Below are 18,301 nucleotides of genomic sequence, written 5' to 3' on the forward strand. Positions count from 1 at the left end.
ACTTTTCACTCCAACCATGAAGCACTTTATTTTGAACTAGAAGTGATTTAACAATGTGTTTCTAGATTGAATCCAAACTTTTATATCCTTTAGCATGCTAGAAAACTCGTGAACTACAAGAGCTCGTCACACTACCTTATCACATCATGCCTGATACCTCACAAGGGACCATTTCCCATTTTCCCTACTTTAGTAATATAACACTAATGCTCAATTCACCTTGGTAGTATGTCAATAGATCTGACCTACAACCTTAGGTGACATCTCATCAATTCACACCAAGCATCGTAACTTAGAGGTTTAGAGGCCCAAGTAAATCAGTGATCAAAGTTGACCAACATAATTTAGATTTTGTGTTAGCGATCTAATTAGACCAAGTCAAAGCATGCTCAAGGCAACTTAATTATATTAATAAGATAAATAATCATTCTGGTTCATTGTGCATAGAACCAACCATTAAGTGTTATCTCCATTAACACATTCAGTCATTTTGTTATGTATGAATTACTATCTATTTAATTTAAAATAACACATCCTATCACTTTGTTGTGTATGAATTACCATCTCTTTAATTTATTTTTTTTTTTAGGAAAACTAAAAAAATTAATTAAAAAAACCTAAGAAATGCTTCCCACATTGATAAATAAATGATTCCCAAATAAACTTATTTGACATCAATTAATGTGATTAGGGAAGAATTGCCCTAAAATTAGCAAAATATCCAACAAAATGGACACCAACCAATAAAACTACCTCTAAACTATATATGTACTATTTATACTTACAAAAAGTTACATCATTTAGTTTCGAAAATCTGAACAAATAAGTATTTATTATTCTTGCTTTGTAAGATTTGAGCTGCACGGTAACCCCCTCACGATAGTGACAAGCCCCATAATAGGACCAATACGTTGCTCTATCGCCCTAACAATGGAAAAAATGATAATTCCGCCGGTCCCAACGGACGGGAATCGATATGGCGGTGGGCTGTTCCAAATGTAACCCTAATGCATATAAATTTAAATGCAAATGCACCCGAAATGAAATGTAAAAACTCGCTTATTACAACTTCACACATCTTATATCTTCTCTAGTGTTTTCGGCTCTTACAGAGTAAGATCTGCACCCTACCGTCGGGACTGCTTGAGGACTCACTAAGCTACAGGTATTTAATATTCTTGATCTATCTGTTTTCTGATACTGTAATTTTTTTCTGTTTATTTCGAGGTTTGTTAGTTCTCTGTTAGAGGGTTTAGGTATTTTCTTCCTGAACTGTTTTTTTGTCCCACCCTTTGTCTGAATGTTTGCATTAGTACATATGGTGTCTGTTAGGGTTTTCTCCGTTAAAATCATTTACATTAGTATATACGGCGGCTAGAGCTTTTTCTTAGGGTTTTGTCCATTATTCTTTTGCATTAGTGTATGTGACAGCTTGGGGTTTTCTTCATTCATGCCTTGGTTGTCCATTTCCTCTCCTGAGTTTAAGTCTGGATCTTTTTGTTCAGTCTGCGGGATGGTTTGTTCTCGTTCCGTCCTGCTAAATCTGTTATTTATATGAAAGTTTGTCCATTTAGCTCTTCGATGCTTTTTGATGTGGTAGAAAAAAAGGACATGCGAAAATATATTTGGTATTTTTTTTTATAGATCTGCTTACGAGTTTTACATAAGAGCAGAATGACGGTCAAGTGTTTGAAAGGAAACGGCTGGTAAAGCCTGTGTTCTGCTTTTGGCGAGTATATATAGTGCATTTAGGGTGGTGTTTTCCAGGGTTTAGGGTTTGTAGGAAAAACCGTCACTGTTTAGAGTGCTAAGATACGAGGGCAGGATGTGAATTGGGGGATGTGTATGGAGGCCTGTTCAGATTTATGTTGTTCAAGAATTTGTAACGTTTGCAATGGAAACTGGAGGATTATTAGCGAACTACTCGTATGGGTTTTACATTGCAAGAAGATAATTATTTAGAACTGAGTGGAATTCGTGGTATAATGCCTTCCTGCAGAGCTGTATATCCTTTTACGAAATTTCCTGTATTGCAGATCACATTCACATTTTGATTTTTTAACGACCTTTTGAGACATTCCTTGCCTGTATGACTTGTTATAGCGAAAATCAAAATTTAGAATCATTTTAGAACAATTCTCTACATAATTTTTCATTACGAATGCCATAGTATTATAATAGTTATCTGTAGGGTTCTATGTGGGAACCATAAACAAATATTGTACACTTTCATGTTGGCTATACTTGTTCACTTCGAATACTGGAATATACAATGTCGTTGAATGCTATATAATCTCCTTCGTAAACTGAGATGTGATCTGAATGCTGGGAAATAAGTTATTACCGCAATATTAATTTCTTATGGCGCTTTTTATGATCTAGTTCGCTGGGTGTGAGTTCTACGAGCCCATTTATGTTAACATTATCTGTTGACATTCTTCTGAAATGTTGTATTCGTTTCTTGCAGGACTGTCTGTTTGTTGTATTGTTTTTGGTTGCAATGGCGAGTGGTGGCAAACGTTCACGTTCTAACGATGCTGATCGAAATAGTGAAAGAAAGCGACGGAATCCTGGTGGTCAAAGAGAGACGATGCCTGGTTTAGATGACACAGTCTACCGCTTGCTATGCCCCGGAGACAAAATTGGAGGTGTTATAGGAAAGGGCGGTAGTATTATCAAGTCCCTGAGGCAAAACACACGTGCCAAGATTAAGGTTGCGGATGGCATTCCAGGGGTTGACGAGAGAGTTATCATCATTTTCAGTTCACCAAAAGAACGGAAGGCGGACCGGGACGATGAAGATGATGATGCTGTATTAGTGGATGGTAAGAGTCCACTTTGTGCTGCTCAAGATGCGCTGTTTAGGGTGTTTGGAAGAATTGTTGAGGAGGGAAGAGGATCTGATGATGAAGACGACGAGTCTGCTAAACAAGCAACTGTTCGCTTACTAGTTCCGAACAATCAAATTGGTTGTCTGCTTGGGAGAGGCGGAAAGGTTATTGAGAAAATGAGAACTGATACTGGTGCACAGATTAAAATTCTACCAAAGGAACAGCTGCCCTCTTGCGCCATGGCTACTGATGAGCTTGTTCAGGTAAACGTTTATGAATATTTGCCTTGCTTCGTAGTTATCTTAAAATAAGGATGGTTGATGATTGCTGTTGCTAGCTAAAATATTATTGTCCGGTATATTTATCATATCTTTGAATTTTATATATATGGTTTCTCTGCTACTATCCTTTGGTGTATCTTTTTCAGTAGTGTACCTTTTGCTTGAAGTATGTTGTAACATATCCCAATACGTTTTTATAATATAATATTTTTATTATAATGCCACGTTTTAGTTATGAAGGTGCTGGTTTTAATTTATTACTGTTCACTATTGCTGTCTAGATTGCGGGGGCCTATTCAGTTGTGAAGAAAGCTTTATATGAGGTTTCGTCTAGGCTTCATGAAAATCCTCCCAAAGAGCGACTTCAATTAAACAACCCTGTTACTGCTTTCGGCCAGAACCCTTTTCTTTCTTCGGCTGGACAATTGTTTTCCCCGGGGAGCATGTTGTCTCAGGGTAGTGCTCCTATTGTTGGCATTGCACCACATATGCCTGCAGTTGGTGGATATAGGAGTGAAGCTAGTGCTGCGTGGCCTCTCAGTTCATCTGGATATCCGGTACTTACTGGTTTGGGTGGTCCTCATAGAAGAGATGATGCTTCTGCGGAAGAGTTTGTATTTCAATTGTTGTGCCGGAATGATAAAATTGGTGGCGTGATAGGAAAAGGTGGTGGTGTGATCAACCAAATTAGACAGGAGACGGGAGCAAATATTAAGGTCCTAGAACAAGTACCTGATTGTGATGAGCGTGTGATTGTAGTGTCCTCTAAAGAGGTGAGTCTCGTGGATAAATTGTTTGATAATGGTTCTTTATAAATTTAAATTGCTTTAGTGTTATTAAGGCAACTTTGGTTTCACGTGTTTTGACAGTATGCTGATGATCGCGTTTCCCCTACTATGGAGGCTGTACTTCAATTGCAATTCAAGGCTAGTGAAAAATCGACGGATGAAGGCAAAGAAGGTGTCATCACTACAAGGTTTCTTGTGCCGTCCATAAATATAGGTTGCCTTTTAGGGAAAGGTGGTAGCATTATTTCCGAAATGCGAAAGAGGACTCGAGCCAACATTCGCATAATGTCAAAAGATAATCTTCCCAAATGTGCTAGCGAAGATGAAGAACTTGTACAGGTAGTTGTTGGTTTTTCTCCTAGTTTCATATTGCTTTGTTTTTTGGTGGGTTTTCATTTTATTTTTGTGTTTTCAGTTGCAGAAGTTGTTAGATGCTATTTATTTATACTGGTAAGGAGAAATTAATGATTTTCCTGATTGGTTGCACTGAGAAAAGTGATGTGTATTTTAAGGCTTGTCATGGAGTAGATGATTTGTCTCTTGGTTTTGATCTCTTGGTGTTTCTTTTTGTTTGTGCGCAGGTTATTGGTGAGGTTGATGTTGCTAGAGATGCACTAATTCAAATTGCAACAAGGCTCAGGGCAAATGTATTTAAAGACAGTGATGGTGGGGCAACTGCTGGGTCTGTGGTTCCTCCATCTCTCTCTTTATATGGTAGGGGGATTGCTGACTCAGGTTTTGGACGTGGCGATGAGTTGGGATCAACTGGTAGAATGTATTCTCTGTCAAGTTTAGGTTTAGAAGGGACTGGTGCGGGGAGATATTCATCTTATGGTAGCTTGGGAAGCACGGTAATCTTAAATACAAATGTCGGTTGTATATTTATTTTTTATTTTTGTTCACTAATAGGACATCTAACTTCTTGTAGTTTGTTTATTAATTATTTATTTGTGGTATTGTTGAAATGCTCTAGAATGGTGCTGGTGGTTATGGATCTCTCTCTAGCTTTTCGACCAGTCGATCTGCAGCTGGGGGGTAATGATTCATTGAATACATTTCAAGTTGTGTTTATTTAACTTGTATTCCTGGGTAGTTTATTTGCATTTGGCCGTTCTAATATCTTTATATTCTTGACTTGCTCAGTTTACCTGCTGGAGTACCGAAATCCGGATCTACCGTTGAAGTTACAATACCAAATAAATCAGTTGGTTCTATTCTCGGGAGAGGTGGATCAAATATATCTCAAATTCGTGAGGTATTCAGACATCCATTTGATGTAATATATTATATTATATTTTTATTTTTTTTTGCTCACTCTAAAGCTCTCTTGTTCAGATATCAGGAGCAAAAGTGAAGTTGCATGAATCAAAACCTGGAGGTACAGACCGTGTTGTTGAGATCTCCGGGACACCAGAACAGACACATGCAGCCCAAAGCCTGCTTCAGGCATTTGCAATGTCTGGTCAAAATACACGAACAGCACGTGCTTTATAGAACAGATAGTCTTACATATCAGGTAAGTGTCTCATTCTGTGGCTATCAGTTTTACATGGAAATACTCAGTTGATAAATAGTTATAAGTACAAGGTTTCTTTTTCTTTAAATCTTGCTGATTCCTTCATGCTCATAATTTGGGCATTTCGAGTTTCTGATGCACCTGCTTTTTTCCCTTGTGTCCGTCATATCCTACACTAAAACAGCTGCGATATATGAAGCCTGGAGCCAGCCCCTTCTTCTCCGCCTCAGCCTAAACTGAAGACCAGATGTGAAGAGCTGTGGAAGCTTTATGGCCTATGTTTTGGCAGCTTTACTTTTAAGCGGACCAACTTTTCTCTACTTATTTCCTATTATATACCAAGCATATTTAAAGCTTATGCACCCTTGACCTGGTGCCTGACTTGAGCTGTTTACAACAAAAATTTGGTACATATGAGGAAAGTCTCTAAGATAGCAGGGTATCTCTTGGGAGAGGTCCCAGCCAAGATTCCTTTTCGTAGTTTAAAGCCAGGTGGACCCATGGTATTGATTTTTCTCAAAGTTTGTTGCAGCCTTCAGTTAGATCAGTAGATCTTTAGGTAGCCTAGTCTAGTGAGTTGAAGTGTTAGTTTATTAAGGCTTGAAGTTTTCGTATAGGATATGTGTATTTCCTTGTCCATTGACAACTGGTATTTTTACCTGCATAACTGGTCTACCGAATGATTTTGACTTCCTATGGTTGTAAATGATGAATTGCGATCCTTTTTAATGGACTTTATCCTGTGATCTGTGGGTCTTTTCCATTCTAATCTTCTTCTAAAATGCTATGCCCCATGACCTTTTGTTGGGGAAGTGAGAACCTATGTTTGTGGATTTTCTCCAGATATATATTTTACCGGCTGCCATATTAGATTTCAGTTCCTAATTGAATTCGTGCCTGTAGGAGAGAGATTATAGATCTCACTTTTTCCGTATTCCTTGACAATTATTTTTTGACAAATCATCTGTTAGTGTAATGATCCTGTAACCACGTTTTTATTGCTTTATCAATAATTTCAGATGTCTAAATTCGAAGGGAATAGGTGTTTCTCGGGGGGTGAGAGGTTTTTTGAATTACTGTCACCAGGATTTTGTAATACAGTCTTCTGATCAAAAGTTTTAAGGACTCCTGGATTGTGTTTTAATTTCAAATACCATCAATGAAAGAGAAGCTTATCGTGTATTGTAGTCTGTTACAATTTATACCCAAATTGAGGATAAGGTTTTTGGTGTCTGTGCACATTGCCAACGTTTCTTTGATTTCTTGTGGTGTGTGTGTTCACATCCATAATGTAGAGCCTTGTTGTCTCCGAGCCTTTGTCCTGATTTATATTCACTTTCGATAGTAATGTTTGCATATTATTTCGTGCCCTGTGCACATCTTGCCAACGCTTTTGTTTATTCTATATCAAATATGCACAGAAACCTGTGCTATGTTTCCTTCACCTCTAATTCATCAATATAGTGGGTCTATAGGACCTTGTCATCTCCGACCTTTATCCCTGTTTTACATTCTCACGCCCTGTACACATCTTGTCGTCTCCGACCTTCAGCCCTGTTTTACATTCTCACGCCCTGTACACATCTTTTTAACGCTTTTCTTAATTCTATATCAAATATGCACAGAAACTTGTGCTATGTTTCGTTCACCTCTAATTCTTCAATATATAGTGGGTCTATAGGACTGTCATTCCGAGCTTATGCCCTGTTTTATATTCCGAGCTTTTGCCCTGTTTTATATTCTCACATTGGATAGTAAGGTGAGCATATTATTTCGTGCCGTGGACTGAGATCCTATGATCCTATGTGCCGAATTATCCCGAAATTGCTGTGGTTATTAAAATGATATTCTTGTCATGTAATTATGTGCATGTAAAAACAATATTACCATCGAATTTGAATTAGTGGATAAATGCAGCATATTTAGGGTTATTGATTTTTGTGTTTTAGTTAATGGTCTTTACGATGTATATATTGACAGATGGGCCATTTGTTCATTTGCTTTCTGAACACACGACAATAGTACATCCATGAGCAGGTAATCCTAAAATATGATCATTATTTATTTGCATTAGCATTTCAATACAGAAAGGATCTACATCAATTCAAAAATATTTTATGCATTCATTTGTTTGTAAATATTTTCCAAGCTTGCTTTTGCATTCGTATAAGTCATACCTTGTATTAGTGTGAACCATATCCAACATGCAGATTTTTTTCTTCGAATATTGACGTAACAGGTGTTTTGACCTGACCTTCACATGAAGGTTCGACGAAGAAAATCTGAATGGTGGGTATGTTCCGCTTAATGTGTCATTCCTTCATCCTGTTTTTGTATTACCTTCATTTCATTTGCTAAGATGGCTCTATTTTTATCTGATTTTTTATTCTCATGAATTCGCTTCAATCTCTATTAACAATAGGGAAGAAGACCAAATTATTTGTCCAGATTTAATTGGTTTTTCGAATATGCTTCGATGTTATTAACCTTGTAGTGCAGAATCGTAGAATTCATCTTAAACTTTGTGAAGTATTGAACCCTCTCATTTCAAAGATATCATTAATAAGAATTGTTCTTATTTCTACAAAATGTACTTGCATTGCACAATAGTATCTGTCACACAGAATATTTTCAATATTATTTGAAGATGTACTACTCTTATCAATAAATGTATCAAAGGATCGTTGTTCATTATCTTTTTAATGTGTGGTGCTTTTGCCGGGGAATTATTTGTGATGTGGTATTTTCCTTCGACACTCTAATATACTGATCAAATGGAGCATTATGGTTTTATTGTTTTTTGTTTTATGGTTTCTGTTTGGTTTTATTAATATGTTTAATGTTTTTATTCTGAAAGACTGCGAAATGGCATATATTAATGTTCCAAGAACTAATATGATATTTTGAGAATGTTATTATGGAATAAGTAATGTAAGATATTTTGAGAATGTTTGTATGGAATAAGTAATGTAAGATATTTTGAGAATGTTTGTATGGAATAAGTAATGTTGAGAATGGTTAAATGTGGGATGGTAAATGTTTTGGGAATTCGTGAAAATGTTTTTACGTTTCTTTGATGTTGTGAAATGAATAATGTTTTCGAGAATTTTCCAGGAATGAAGATTTTTCTAATGCAGAATGGTTAGTGTATTAGATGTTTCAATGCTCTAATGCCAGAATGGTTTGCGTATTGAATGTTTCAATGTTGAACGTGAAACGGTTATTGGATGGTTCTATAATGAGAATGGTTAGTGTTTTAAATGTTTCAATGTTGAACGTGGAACGGTTATTGGATGGTTCTATAATGAGAATGGTTGGTGTTTTAAATGTTTTACAAGTGAGGGTACTAATATGTGAATGTTTTTATTCTGAAATACTGCGAAGTGGCTGATATTTCAAAAAAATAGAAGTATTAGAGGACGTAATGTTCCAAGAACTAATATGAGTGGACGGTTCTTTACAAGGGAAGAGGAGTTATGGTTATTTTAAATGTCTTATATTATTTATATATTAAAAATGTATTTTAAACCATAAAAATAATAATTTGGCTTTATTTCGGTGAAAAAGATATTTTGAGAATGTTATTATTTAATAAGTAATGTAAAGGTATTTTGAGAATGTTATGTTTATATGGAATAAGTAATGTTGAGAATGGGTAAAATCGTTTTTTCGGAAAAAATATAAGTTCATTCATTTTAGAGATAAGAGAAGTACATTTTGTATAGAAAATTTGTACAGAAATTTACACGGTATATACATGCTGGTGTGTGTTCAATTCGTAAAGTAAAAAGTCGTGTGAACTCAAAAACAGCCTTCTATTAAACCTCCAAAAAACTACTTTATAATTTGGAGTCCTTTAAAACCCTCTTTCAAGGGGAAATAATGGGGAAAACTCGATAATTTGGATTCTTGTAAGTTTTCGAGGGGATATTTTGTTGAATAATACAAGCGGGAAAACTCATACCGCACGGTAGAATTAAGGATTGACTTTTTATTTCAGAGAGATCATGAAGAATTTATTTTTGATTTTATTATTTATAGATAAAATATTTAATAATTAATATTTTTTTGGTGTGAAATACGACATTAATTCTATATTCGTTTTATATTGAAGAACGAAATATATTTGTTTTTAATATGTAATATTTATATTAACTTAATATTGAAAAGTGGATGAATTAAATTTTCCTTTATATAAAAAGTGGATTGTAAAGTGAACCCTTGGGGTACATCTATGTGGAATAACAGTGTGTGTCTACCAGTAGCTTTTATTACCTCCAATCATGATACCATAACCTCATTAATGTCAATCAACCTGCACCTCCTGTTGAAGGACTGGTGGTATGGTCAACAACCTCAACCTAGCATCACCTCCAATCAACCTGCACCTCCTGTTGAAGGACAGGTGGTATGGTCAACATCCTCAACCTAGCGTCACCTCCAATTATGATACCATAACCACATTAATGTCAATCAACCTGCTCCTCCGGTTGAAGGACAGGTGGTATGGTCAACATCCTCAACCTAGCATCCCCAATTAGAATACCAATAAAAACCTCCCATTAATGTCAATCAACCTGCACCTCCTTTTGAAGGACAGGTGCACCAGCCTCTACCTAGCATCCCCAATTAGAATACCAATAAAAACCTCCCATTAATGTCAATCAACCTGCACCTCCTTTTGAAGGGCAGGTGTATGCTCAACATCCTCTACCTAGCATCCCCAATTAGAATACCAATGGAAAAAGAAAAAGAAAGGGAAACTCACCCCAAATCCACCTATATGCCATCCTCTCGTTTTTATGCTTACTGTTGAAGGCAATGTGTCTAGATGCTCCATTGTTCACATACCAACCTACACCAGAAATGGGAAGGCACGAAACGTAAGCTTGGATGCTAACTAATACACTCCGCCTAAAGCTTTGGATGTTAAATAATCCACTCCACCTAAAGCTTCTTTACTCCTTGCAAATTGCTTCTGTTGTTGATTGGCTTTGGCTTTATTCTTTTCAAGACACATTTAATTATTAATATATATTTTTTGAAATACGACATTATTTTTATATTCATTTTGTATTTCAGGACACACATATTAACTATTAATAATTTTTTTGAGATACGACATTAATTTTATATTCATTTTGTATTTGAGGACGCAAATATTTAATTATTAATATTTCTTGTTTTGTTTTGAAATGACATTAACTTTATATTGAATAGAATTAATTTATTGTAATTTTGTATTAAAGATGGAATGATGATATACCAATAATATTAGTTATACTAGTAGTAACAGACTTGGTTTTAACAACTTTAAATTATGGTTTTTTCTAGGAATATTAATGGTTTAACAATTTATTTGGATTTATTAATAAACATATATTATTTTATATAACTTAGTATTTTATTGGACCAATATATTTAAATATTAAATATGATATATTATAAGAACAAAATAGTGAAGATGTAACTTACCAAAGACCATTAAATAATTATTACACTATTACCTAATATAACTAGATTCTAAAAAGAATAATGATTGATTACTTTTACTTGTATTTTATAATAATTGAATATAGATTAATTAATATTTATTATGAGATATTTTATAATAATTGAATATAGATTAATTAATATTTATTATGAGATATTTTATAATAATTGAATATAGATTAATTAATATTTATTATGAGATATAATGACCATCAGAATTAAATATAGATTACTTCTTGTATTTTATAATAATTAAATATAGATTAATTATTACACAATTACCTAGTATAACTAAATTCTTAAAATAATAATGAGTGATTACCTTTATTTATATTTTATAATAATTAAATATAGATTAATTAATATATATTATGAGATATAATGACCATCATAATTAAATATAGATTAATACTTGTATTTTAATAATAAAATATAGATTAATTAATATATATTAGGAGATATAATGGCTATCATAATTAAAATAGGTATTCTCTCAATAATTGGATAATAACAATAATATACCTATTTAATTTAAATTACCATATGAATTCCTTATTGAACTTTTTTAGCTTTTTCGAGAATTATTAATTAACTAATTTAGTGGTTTGACCAAGATCATTCGGGCAAAATTAGCCGTTAGCATTATAGCTGTTGGAGTCTCTGCACACTCTATTTAATCACTGCTAAGCCGGATTGGTTTTTCAACTTGTCTTGACGATGAACCACACTGGGTGGTTCGAAACGCATCGACAAAAGATTGGTTATGTGATTTTGCCGAAGATTATCTAAACAATGTTATGGATCACAGAAGTCTAAACTCCTTAATTATATTTGTTTTAAATATTTTATATTCATTTTGTATTTGACGACACGAATATTTAATTATTAATTTTTTGTTTTGAAATGTGAAATTAATTTTATTAATTTTTGAGTATAATATCTGGAGTTAAAATGGATTTAGCTTGGTTTGTCATAATTTGTTGAATATTTAATTATTTTGATTATTTTAAATGTGTTAAATAATAATGTTGAATGATAAAAAGTGAAATAATAAGAATATAGTGAATTAAAAACAATTTTCATTGTGATTAATTTGAAACTATTTTCTTCTATTGTTAAACGTTGTCAATGCTAATTAATTTTTATTATCACATTTGAATGCAGAGTGATTAATAATGTTGAATGATAAAAAATGAGAATAATAAGAATGTAGCCAATTATAAACTGTATGTAGATTCAAGAAGTGAACATATCTAGAATCAAACATTCAGGGCAAGTGAATATTTTATTTAGGATGAAAAATTAACTTTTGTATTTATGGTTGAAATATTGTTAAACAGAGGTTTAGTTATGTTATGAATAATTTTTTTTGTTTGCATTCAAAGGGACTACACCTTTCATCTAATGTGGTATCTATTTCTAAGCCCTACTCAAAGGATGATATGAAAGAGGAAATCTTACATAATCTACATGTTTGTACAATCTATTTGTTATCAGAAGACATTGTAGGGGGTTTAGGAAAACTAACCATCTTGTCTCAAAGGGGAAGAGGAAGGAGAAAGACATGAAGATGCATTCCACAAAATCAATTCAAGTTCCTCACGACTACCTTATTGCAATCATGATCAATTGTTATATAATGAAACAAGCACATGGAATGCAAGTGCAAGGGACACACATGCAACTCACATGCATATCAACGATTCAGGCATCTTGTCATTGTTATATAATGAAACAAGCACATGGAATGCAAGTGCAAGGGACACACATGCAACTCACATGCATATCAACGATTCAGGCATCTTGTCCTCGGGACCCATTGATGTTTTAAGCTTTTTCACCTATGGTCGCTCTCATGCTATAGCCATGACAATGTCTAGAAGCCAATGTCGCTATCACAACCTTATGTGCCAATGTCCTTAGACTCTTGTGGGCAGACTTGTGCCAATGCTCTTGACTCTTTTCCCATCATCCCCGGGATTTGAGCCACTTTTGTAGTCCAGAATTTCGACCTTTGCCCAAAACATGTTACAATCTCTAGAATCCATCAAATACATGATGACAATGTGAATAAATAAAAAATCAACTTTAGCACTGGGCCCTAACATCCCCACTGAGACTAGCATTATGTCAAACATTTAACATCAATGCAACCTACAGATCTAGGATACAAGACAAAGCATAAATGATTGAAAGAACTTATGAAGCATAAATAGAAGGATCACCACCCTCTCCATTGAATTGTTATAACATCAATTAGGTCTTGCATCCATCCATTTAACAATTAAAATTTAATAAATGAAATAACCATGACATGAACTAGTGATATAACCATGCTTATACCCAGCATAAAACCATATAAACATCAAAGGTATGACAACCATTAAATCTACATATAAATAAGTGCAAAAGTAAGAGAACTTTTATTATTCATAGGGAAATTTGATCAAGTTCGAGACTTCCACGTACCACTGGACTATAAACATGGTTGAATCAAATATTTCTTTCAGCTAGTCACCTCGTGCTTTATTCCAAGCATGAATGTGGGATTTCATAGGACACCCAATCTAAGAATAATTGAGGGAATCCGGATGTTAAACTACTTACACCTTAATCACACTGATCACATCCAAATCAATGCTCTGATCATAATCGAACAGAACTTGGAATGCCATCCAAAATCCATCAGCGATCCTTGAGGAATTTTCCTTCTCCTTGTCTCTAATGCTTTATCGCAATCCAATCTTGGATTACTAGGCTTTAAATTGAGACCAATTTTTCAAGTTTTATTGCAATACAAACTCGGATCACTGGGCCCTAAATTGAGACTCTTCCTTTAGGCTTTACCGTGTATCCTGCCAAAATCGGTCAAGGGATTCCTAAGCTTTTGGGAATGAAACTTGAGATTACCTTTGCTCCAGATTTTGAAATCCATCTAGCAAACCAAAGCTCAAAAATTGAAATAAACATCCGAACACCATAGCATTCAGAAAAAGGCAAGGCTAAGCTAAGAATCACTGTCACAACTCAGCGAAATCATGCCACCGACAACAAAAGAAACATACACCAACACGCAAAGCCATGCATGTCTACACATTTAGGAAATCACACATGCAAAATGTTACTTGCAAGTGTTTTCGCTAAAGCTATTTGATCTTGCTTTTTCTTCGTTGATCCTTGTTTTCCTTCCTTTCACTATGCTCCCTTTTTCTTCTTTGCTCCAAAGCTAGAGTGCTCCAAGAAAAGTCCAAGTCACCAGTGTTGGAAACAATGTTAACACTGAGAGGGGGGTGAATCAATATTAAGGATAATTTTAACTTGCTTATGCCAATTTACTTTTTTTTTTATAATTAATTTGGCTTTCATCCATATAACCAAAAACAATATATAATGTGGCAGCAACACAACTCAACATAAAATCACACAAACCATAAACATCATACACAAATTTTTTTCATGTGGAAACCCTTTCGAGAAAAAAACACACAGCTTATTGTTGTTATTGATCTATATAGAAACACCTACTCTATTTTATCATTCTATTTTGTGAGCATTGATTAGCATGAAGCACCAACTCACTTTGATTGTTTGCTAGCACCGATTAGTAAGAAGCACCAATTAGCAGGGAGCACCAACTCCATTTGTTTGTAGACACATGTTTAGCTTACTAGAAGCACCATACCAGGCACTGACTTCATGGATTTGTTGCAATCGCCAACTTGCAGCTCTTTAGATTTATGTAAGCACCAACTTGCAGGAGGCATGGACCCCCAAGCTTTCCCAAGCTCCACTAGAGATGGAAGTACGAACTCCCTGTTTTGCATACACCAACCCACATTCAAATAGGAATTGAATGTTCACTATAGTTTGGAAGCAACTTTGCTTGATAACAACTTTGATCTTTGCTCACTTTGCTGCACTTTGCAGTGCTTTGCAACACTTTTCAACAACCCATTGATATGCTCTCTATTCACACAGCATGTAGGCACTTTAGCATTGTCTCAACCCTCACAAGAACTTTCGGTCTAACACAATGCCGCTCTTGGGGTCTCTTTTCTTCTGTTAAGACATTGTCGACCTTTACATGCGGAACTAGCTCTCAGTTAGCCTCTCACAACAACGCTCACACAAAGAGCTCTTTTCTATTGGCTCTCAATGAAAAGTATGTTATGTTCCACCACATGCTCAATCGAGTTCTTGGGTTTTGTTCCTCTATTGCCTCCCCGATCAATGCTGACACATTGTCGTGTGTAAACACTGCACGCTATACCTTGACATGGCCCTGCGTTTCGCTGTCTGCATCGCACTTGGTTTTTGTCGCTTCATTCACTTGAGAATGGGCACCTCGCTATCCTCACTGTTTTCTCCATAATTCTCAGTGCCCCTGCTTACTCAAGTTAGGCTCAGTTTCTCTTTGCGTGTAACTCTCCCATCTCTGAGACTCTCCATACTTGTTCAAAGCTCACAAACGTTGATAGCACTTCAACATGGCTTTTTTGTATTGCATTTATTTATATAATGCGTGCACGAGATATCTCTAGCGACCAACTTCATTGCCTTTCAGCGTTCGAAGTCCTGTACTTTGCCATTAGAGAATTCACACCACGATGTTATATCAAAGTTTTCACTTCGCAACTTTATAGTGGTGTAATGTTGCACATTGTCGACTATTGATCTTCGATATTCAAGCCCCTTTCAATTAGCGCTTTGATGTATCTCAACCATAAGATTGGGTACTGTGACCAAGCGCTAACCATATTAGAGTCCCCTTATTGCGGATTTTTATTTGTGCCATTGTGCCAGTGACAACAAATCACCCATCGTCGATGTCTGATTTCCTAGCTCCTTGCTACTTAGCCCTTGTCTCATATTTCTCACCGTAGAACCGAAGGAAGTGACTAGGTGCTTGGCCTTAAGGTGCTAAGTCTTTTAGCGCTCTGCTTTGGGCCTTTTTCTTTTGTTAAAGCTCTAAGCCCTTGGTTTCTTCTGTGTTCTACAACCAAGCGCTAACACCAGCGGAGCTCCCTTATGTACGTTTTTCACTTGTTGCCCATACGTTAGCAACCACAAATTGCCAATTGCGGATGTGTTTGGCCCTAACATTTGGTTCCGTAACATATCGTGACCACGTGTTATTCTGCAACCAGCATTCCAATGATTTCCAAATGTGACCAATGTGCCAACCATCGCAAACCTTTGATTATCGATTGTCGAAGTGATGTCATCTCATGCCACGTGACATCCTTTGGCCAGTGACACGTGACGCTAGAATGGCCCATTAGGCCATTCAAAACATCAAAATTGCCTGCCACATGTCCCTTTGTACCCTCATGTCATGTTGACGTCAACATTCACATGTCTCTTATCGCAACCAATCAAATCTTGCCATGTGTCTTTATCGAAGCTTACTGGACGCTGTCATCTGTCCTTATCAGAACCAATCTTTAGCTTCCATGTGCCTTTATTAGACCCAATCAGATGCCTCCATGTGTCCTCATTGAGGAGAGAGAAAGAGGCTTGCCAATCTTTGTTTTGCAATGAATTCCTTTGTATTTTCCTTTTTGGCTCTCTCGACGATTTAACAATATAGGTTAAAGTCCCTAATTTGTGGGACTTTTGACTGTGATCGCCAATTTCCTTGAATCTTCAACATGCGATCACCGATATGACACGCCTTCCAATATGCTGGGACCTTCGAATGATGATATCGCAAGTCCCTGATCGATGAAATGGATACACTGTTGCGCTGCACCACTGATCCTCCACTCGTAGATTCACTGGGCCCTGTGCAGTGAGCCTTGAATCCCTGATCGTCGATATGTTGAGACATTCGATTGTTGATTGCTGGGATGGCTTGGCCTTCGATCTCTGATTTTTGATCTCGGTGCATCTCTGATTTGCGGGCGAGATTTTCCTTGCTTAAGGCTTCAACACCTCGAACTTTAGCTAGTGATAACTTTTGACTGACAAGTCTGTTTTTGGACTTCCGCATATCGTTGGAATGCTCTTCCAGAGCATTTTCCAATGGAAGGTGTCCGATTAGCTTTTGAACCCATATAATACCTCAAAATGTGGCCCCAACCTCACTGCTAATTTTATGCTCCTGAACTCTCCGGACAATTAGGAATCACATCCACAATGTGTCCTTATCATGAGGCTTGCAGCTCCCATGGACTTCCATCCTGGGCCATCATTATAATCATCATTTTATGGCTTTTGCAATAAGCATGCTACTATGAGGATTCTCTACATGAAGCTTACAACCACTATGAGATTCTTCTTGGGCCATCACTACCAGCGTGTTGCAACAAGCAACCAATCTTCTCTGGTTGACATCAGTGCTAACACTCCTGCCAGCAGGTCCGCCTAGCGTGTATGTTGATATCAAATGCCAACACATTTGCAGATGCCCTCATTAGGCCACTGGCCATCCACACAATGCCAATTGTTCAACAAGCAAGAGTGAGAGAGAGAGAATAATGAGAGAGCCCCAAACTTGAACTGACCAAGAGCTTTACACTAAGCTTGCGAACTGATCCTCATAAGCCTTTTTATTAACTAAGATTGCCAACTGATTCTCAGAAGCCTTTTTATTAATGAAGTCTTTATTTTTTCATTTTCCATTATTTTCCTTCAATTTCCTCTTTACATGCAACTTGTGACCTTTCACCTTACTTTTCTTCTATTTTCCTTCATTTCCATAAATAAATGTGTCATTTTTTTTGTTTTTGTTTTTGGCAATTTTGTTAGCCAAAAACACACATCCAGTGATGCCCATTAAGATATCTTTTCCCAACATTCACCTTGGAATACATGTCCCTTGTCCGTGGTTTTATTTTGCCTTTATTAACTTTTATTACATGAACTTTTCACTAGAGCTATTACACATAATGTAAAGCAAACCCTAAATAAAAATTGCGAAACAACAAAAAATGAGAACAAAAAACGAAAGAGTTGATTGAAACCTCCTTGTGCAAAAAAGAGATCCTTCAAACCATCATGCAACCAACAAAATTAGTTTAGTGCTCGACATGTTCCCATTGAATCTACATTGGTGAATAGAAGAAAAAGTAGTTTAGTGCTCGACATGTTCCCATTGAATGTACATTGGTGAATAGAAGCAAAAGTACATGAGAGATTTTTTGGCGAAAATCACATGAAATATCATTTTTTGAGGTGTTTCGAACCAACCAGTGTGGTTCATCGTTAGGACAAGTTGAAGAAACAGATCCAAAGCTGGATCTGTTTCTTCAACTTGTCCTGACGATGAACCACATTGGTTGATTCGAAGCGCATAGACCAGTGATATTTCATGTGATTTTTGCTGAAAAATCTTTCGTTTCTTCAATTTGTCATGACGATGAACCAAGCTGGATCTGTTTCTTCAACTTG

At 35.9% G+C, this 18,301-nt stretch overlaps 1 protein-coding gene across 3 annotated transcripts; it reads left to right on the forward strand.

The window, feature by feature from the left end:
• The first annotated feature begins 1,010 nt into the window (after window positions 1-1,010).
• LOC149165302 (KH domain-containing protein At4g18375-like) lies at window positions 1,011-8,119 on the forward strand. Of its 3 annotated transcripts, XR_016260745.1 has the most exons (10): window positions 1,011-1,165; window positions 2,468-3,094; window positions 3,394-3,885; window positions 3,982-4,239; window positions 4,482-4,751; window positions 4,874-4,935; window positions 5,044-5,155; window positions 5,236-5,416; window positions 7,397-7,453; window positions 7,656-8,119. XR_016260745.1 is itself a non-coding variant. In XM_089432274.1 (9 exons), the coding sequence occupies exons 2-8, from the start codon at window positions 2,501-2,503 to the stop codon at window positions 5,392-5,394; spliced, it is 1,947 nt and encodes a 648-aa protein (XP_089288400.1). In that variant the 5' UTR covers window positions 1,011-1,165; window positions 2,468-2,500; the 3' UTR covers window positions 5,395-5,416; window positions 7,397-8,119. The 3 variants fall into 3 exon arrangements, 2 of the variants coding, with proteins under 2 accessions (XP_089288400.1, XP_089288399.1); XM_089432274.1 differs by having other exon boundaries at window positions 7,397-8,119; XM_089432273.1 differs by lacking the exons at window positions 7,397-7,453; window positions 7,656-8,119 and adding an exon at window positions 5,601-6,154.
• The last annotated feature ends 10,182 nt before the right edge of the window (window positions 8,120-18,301 follow it).

The sequence above is a fragment of the Pinus tabuliformis genome, chromosome 5_1 (assembly GCF_031772625.1).
Source record: "Pinus tabuliformis cultivar Carrire ecotype Pingquan chromosome 5_1, CPIR1, whole genome shotgun sequence".
Classification (NCBI taxonomy): domain Eukaryota; kingdom Viridiplantae; phylum Streptophyta; class Pinopsida; order Pinales; family Pinaceae; genus Pinus; species Pinus tabuliformis.

What these genes read in the sequence shown, in the direction of transcription:
- LOC149165302 (XM_089432274.1), top strand. Translation starts at nt 2,501, where the DNA reads ATGGCGAGTGGTGGCAAACGTTCACGTTCTAACGATGCTGATCGAAAT. An exon ending in ATGGTAGCTTGGGAAGCACG is followed by an intron (nt 4,752 to 4,873) that starts GTAATCTTAAAT and finishes GAAATGCTCTAG; the next exon opens with AATGGTGCTGGTGGTTATGG. An exon ending in ATATATCTCAAATTCGTGAG is followed by an intron (nt 5,156 to 5,235) that starts GTATTCAGACAT and finishes TCTCTTGTTCAG; the next exon opens with ATATCAGGAGCAAAAGTGAA.